Source organism: Rhineura floridana, chromosome 10 (assembly GCF_030035675.1).
Source record: "Rhineura floridana isolate rRhiFlo1 chromosome 10, rRhiFlo1.hap2, whole genome shotgun sequence".
NCBI classification, from domain to species: domain Eukaryota; kingdom Metazoa; phylum Chordata; class Lepidosauria; order Squamata; family Rhineuridae; genus Rhineura; species Rhineura floridana.
Genome location: NC_084489.1, coordinates 41,151,149 through 41,156,754, shown reverse-complemented (window position 1 = coordinate 41,156,754; position 5,606 = coordinate 41,151,149). Strand labels below are relative to the sequence as shown.

The window sequence follows — 5,606 nt, the reverse complement described above, 5'->3', positions numbered from 1 at the left end:
GGAGAGAGATCTCCAGGGGTTCCTGCACTTGCCCAGGGTTTGGTTTCCTTGGAAAGAAGGTCAACAGAGTTAGGGTGTCTTTATGAAATATGGTTTATTTATACACATTCACAGCTTGAGCATAAGATGGAGGGGATCAGAGCATTGGCAATCCAATAGATCTGGCTTTTCATTAGGCTTGTAGGAGGGATCCTGAAGCCATTGTGAGGGAAGCAGGCCTCTCTGCATGTCTCTAGTTCCTAGCCTTTACCCAGACTCAGCTAAAAACGCAAACCTCTCTTAGGCCCCAGGAAACGGGGGAGGGGGGTTCTCCTGAAGAATTTAAATAACAATAGGATCTCCCTGGCCCATTCGCCAAGTTAATGGGCACTTGACAGACCCATTAGCCCACCTGGCCACTCTATTAGATTAACAAAGAAGACTCATCTGACAAACAGAGCAGGTTTCTCATCTGCAGAGCCCACCTCCAGGTGCAGGGTTCCAAATCAGAGGCTGGAAGGGGACTCATAGAAATCATCTATCTCAACCCCCAAACCCATAACAATATTTTCACTCACAGCCTGGGCACTCCACAGCATCTAGGGTTGCCATATTCCAATTCCACAAATCTGGGCAGGCTGATTTGCATATTATGCAAATTATAAATTAGTGGTGTAATTTTCATATTATGCAAATCATGTCCTGATTAGGCAAATTAATCATATTAAAAGTTGCATTGTCCTGTTTTGTTTTCTCTGATTGGAAATTAAGATAGAAATCTTAGCTAAAATATGAAGCCCGGGTAGGAAACATCTAATCTAGCCCATTTGCTTTCAGCATGAAGGGTTTAAGTGCCCCCAGGCCAGGCCAGTCACCAGAAGGCCATTGTAGGAAGAAAGGAGCCTAGAGTTGTGGAGATGTTAGATGGGAACACGCAGGAGTAAAGATGGATGCCCCCAAAGGCTGCAATTCTAAACTCACTTACTAAGGGATTAAGCACCATAGAACTCAACAAGACTTACTTCTGAGTAGATATAGTATGGATTGTGCTGTTGGTAAACCTTGACTAGGGATCCTCTGCAAAGACATCCATATCCAAGCAGGTTGGCAACCCCCTGCCTGCAGTGCCCTGCCCCTATCTTTTAACAAGGCTGCTCAAAAATTCTTAACAGATCTGACCCTTCAGAAAGAGTTCTGAGAAATGAGTAAGAGTAAGAAGATTCTCTACCCTTTCTGTCTACCCTGTGGGCTACTATAAACTCACTTTGACAGCCAACCCAATTCCAGTGAGCAATAATGGACAGCGAGAAAACACACATGGTTTGGTCTACTTTCATAGGCAGCAGCTTGGGAACAACAACTGCAGCCACACTTTCAAATATGTGAATTCTCTTTTACCACTATTGGGCAAGAAACAAACTGTCATGCAACTGACAAGGTGCATCATCAATGGGTTTAAGGGGGTTGACCTGAGCACATGGAACCACTGCTTTTGCTTCTATGGCTGTAACGGAGTGAGGTTAAAGATAAGTGAAATGCAAATAGAAAAAACAACAACATAAAAGGCAGTAACACTTTCCTAAATGTAGCACCATACCAACCACAACAAGATTCCTATGAGTAAGGCAGAAAACTCAGCATCTCACAACCAGTCAGGATTCATAACCAAAAACCAAAACTAAAAAAATCCTAGCAGCCAGTCAACCAAGGTCACAGAAATCCCCATGCAGCACAACTTGCCTGGGGACTGCAGTTAATGCAGAATGCTGCAGCACGATTGCTGACATGAGTGAGATCCTATCAGCACATTACACCTCTGCTCTGAAATCTGCATTGGTTGCTGATTTGCTACCAGGCCAAGTTCAAGCTGTGCTTTCCATGTTATGGGTGCCACATAGTACTTGTTCTGCTCTTGTAAGAAATCAGTCCTTTTGTGTGGCAGCACCTATGCTTTGGAACTCCTTGCCTATTGACATTAGGCAGATGCCTCTTTTCAGCACCTGCTAAAATCAGTTTTCTTGAGGCAAGCCTCTCCAGGCATGTAGAAGCTATTGTGTTTTTAAATCTGTTTTTAACTCATTGTTGGTTTTATTATTTTCAATGTTTTTAAATATCTGTCCTTAACGCTTTTGCCAATAATTTTATTGTTTTAATTCTTTCTGTAAACTGCTTTGAGATTTTTTACAATAAAGCTGTATATAAATGTTGTAAATAAAAATACATAAATAAATGTTGGAGTCACTGTGGCCCTTGAGTCTCTTCCCACTTTTAGGAACCAAGGAATCTGCCTTATACTGACTCAGGCCATTTCGTACCATCTAGCTCAGTACTCATGACATTTACTAGAATTGGCTCTCCAGGATTCCAGGCAATAGTCTTTTCCAGGAATTGAATTTTGGACCTTGCATGCAAAGCATATGCCCTCCCGATGAGCTACAACCCCCCCCCATTTAAAAAAGTATCTTTTAAAATTGTTCTTTGAAATTCACTCTTCAATGGACATCACACCTAGGGCAGATCCACACCATTTATAGCACATTCAACACACATTTGAAGCACATGAATCCCACCACAGAATCATGGGAATTTTAGTTTGTTAAGGGTGGTGAGAACTATAACTGTGAGGGGGAAACTATACTTCCCAGGATTCTTTAGGGGAAGTCATGCACTTTAAATGTGTGTTGGATGTGCTTTAAATGTGTTGATCTACTCAATCAACTTTGCCTGCATGTAAATCATTTTAATTAATTTTTCAAAATGGAAATGAGCTATAAAGTGTACTGGGTGACCACCATCTCTCAGCCTATCCTCCCCTCAGGATGAATACAACGGAGAACCATGACCACCCCAAGGAAGAAGGGCACACTTAAAATGTAGAGGAAAGAATCATCTACTACCATAGTGTGAAATCAAATACTTATTGGGACCCAGTATGAAGAAATATTTATATAAACATGACTATCAAATATGTTTATTAATTACACAATCTGTAAAGATATTTATAGTGCAATCCGATGTTTGTTTACTCAGAAGCAAGTCCCAATGTATTTAATGGGGCTTACTCAAACTGGGAAGTGTGCAGAGAACTACAGCCTCAAGTGATAAGGAACTTGTTCTTTCAACAAGCCTTTTAAGTTGAGACCTTATCCCAGTCTGAGTCTGTGTTGGAATTGCTTTTTAATATGTTTTTAAGCCTTTTCTTTTTTAAAAAAAAATGTTTTTAAAGCTTTTAAAAAATGTTTTCAAAGATGTTTTAATGTATTTTAAAGTCTGTTTTTTATGATGTTTTAAAGTGCTTTTGTTTGCCGCCCTGGGCTCCTACTGGGAGGAAGGGCAGGATATAAATCAAATAATAAATAAATAAACTTCATTCACCCAACTCAAAATTCAGAATTATGCCTCTTTAGGCTGTTTTCCAACTGTTTATTCTTGCTTTATGGTGAATGGATTTTAAAGGGATTTATTTCTTATTGTGAGTTGCCTTGGTTTCCAATCACCAACCCTACCTCACAGGGTTGTTGGAAAGACTCCACACACACACACACACACACACACACACTGCAGATGTATAAGTACATACAGCCCATATAATCGTTTATTGTCAAACCAGTTGGTCATTGCAGTAAATTAATCAGTATTAGTTTTAAAAAATCAGTATTACTTTCCTACATAATAAAAACTGCAATACCTAAGTAAGCCCTGCCTAATTGCTTTAAAATAGGAGTGGAGAGGTAACAGAAAGAGTTAGAACACAAACACAATTCTTTTTTACATTCACTCAAAAGTCCCATTAATTTACAGCACATTCATAACCATGTCTACTCAAAAGTAAGTCCTATTGAATTCAATGGGATTTACTCTGGGCATATGGGATTAGCATTGCTTTTACCCCCACAAAAGCAAATATTGGGAAGGTTTTCAAAACACTGCCCAGGATCTGACTCCTGCGTACAAGAGGGGAAAAAACTGAAATGTATATACGTACCCAATTTATGAGATTTTCAGATAAACAGGGGGGGAAACCACCATTTTCTGGCATTGCAATGAGGTTTTCTAGACACTGCCTCAGGTCAACCAAACACAACCCTGGCTTCACTTACTGGCTGCAATTCTGAACAGGCAGGGTTAGAGCTATGAAGTGCTATACAGGACAGATTTGTTTAAAAAAAGATTTAACAGTCCGGGGAGGGCGGCGGCTGACATTTTGTAGTATATCTCGAGAACCGGACCACCTAGAAACTTAATTTTTAAAAAAATTAAAGCTGAGAATCTGGGCCACCTAATGGGCTAAACGGGTGCCAGGTGGCATGGAAAGAATCCGGGTAAAACCTGACTAACCGGGTGATATTGCAACCCTAACAGTATCCCACTCTTATCTCTGGGTGATCCTGGATACCCCAAACCCACTGTGGCTATAGTTATTGCTAGGTTGTATGTGAGGCAATCCTTTCATTCAAAGGATATCCTTATGATATAATGCTGCCACCAGTTTCAGAATAAAACACCTTTGTAGTATTTGCCAAGAGACACTGTAAATTAAGGGTTTTAATTTCAGTACCATTTGTTTATTCACTACCCCCCTGACTGATACTTACTTATGGTATGCAGTAACCAAGCATAGCTGTGAGTATGGAACAATTCAAAAGTGATACTTTAATATTTTCAGATGATAATTTTTAAACCTTACAGACAGAAATAAGCTCTGATACACAATATCACTATCTCCTTGCACAGACATTCCCGACGAGGCTCGCCATGGCTGAGGCTTTCGCGGGCGTCTGGAACCTGATAGACAGCAGCGGTTTCGATGATTACATGAAAGCGATCGGTGTGGGCTTCGCCACAAGACAGATTGCAAACCTGACCAAACCCACCACCATCATTGAGGTTGACGGTGACAAGATCACCCTCAAGACCCAAAGCACTTTCAAGAACACAGAGATTTGCTTCAAACTAGGAGAAGAATTTGACGAGACAACTGCAGATGACAGACACATCAAGTCTCTTGTGACACTAGATGGAGGAAAACTCATTCATGTGCAGAAATGGGATGGAAAGGAGACCTCGCTAGTCCGAGAACTGAAGGATGGAAAATTGATTTTGACTCTGACGATGGGGAATGTGGTCTGCACCCGCACCTACCAAAAAGCAGAACAATATCACTACACTACACTATAGAATTATATCTTAATCCTACCCAGGCCAAAAACCACCCTCTACCCCAATTCCTAATCTATCTAACTATCCAAGCACGAGAATAAAACCAATTGACTCTCTGACAAAATATCCAGTATATTTTAAACACAAACCCTCACTCATTCCCTCCTCTCAACCAGAGAATCCAACACCCAATCAGAGACATTCATGCCAAACATTCACTCCTTTTTTTGCTTGTGCCTGGATGCTGGATGACGTAAAGTTTGTGTTTGAGTGTTCCTATAAGTCATAAAGACATGTTTCAATGAAGTTGTTGTCTCTTTGATTATTGTTCAAGGCTCATACTTGTTTTGTCCTATTTTTCCATGAGTGCTAACATCCAAACCTTTTGTCTCTAGGTTTCCAAACATAAATTATTTAATTGTTTCCAGTGTTGGGCTATTGCTTGTAATGCTGCCAGTAACAAAAAA

General features: G+C 40.4%; 1 protein-coding gene across 1 annotated transcript; it reads left to right on the top strand.

Moving 5' to 3' along the window:
• The first annotated feature begins 4,706 nt into the window (after positions 1-4,706).
• Positions 4,707-5,172, top strand: LOC133364958 (fatty acid-binding protein, heart-like). Its single transcript, XM_061586068.1, has one exon. The coding sequence runs from the start codon at positions 4,735-4,737 to the stop codon at positions 5,155-5,157; it is 423 nt and encodes a 140-aa protein (XP_061442052.1). The 5' UTR covers positions 4,707-4,734; the 3' UTR covers positions 5,158-5,172.
• Positions 5,173-5,606: the final 434 nt, after the last annotated feature.

Bases quoted from the DNA above. Each gene is read 5' to 3' on its own strand.
- LOC133364958 (XM_061586068.1), top strand. From the start codon at position 4,735: ATGGCTGAGGCTTTCGCGGGCGTCTGGAACCTGATAGACAGCAGCGGT.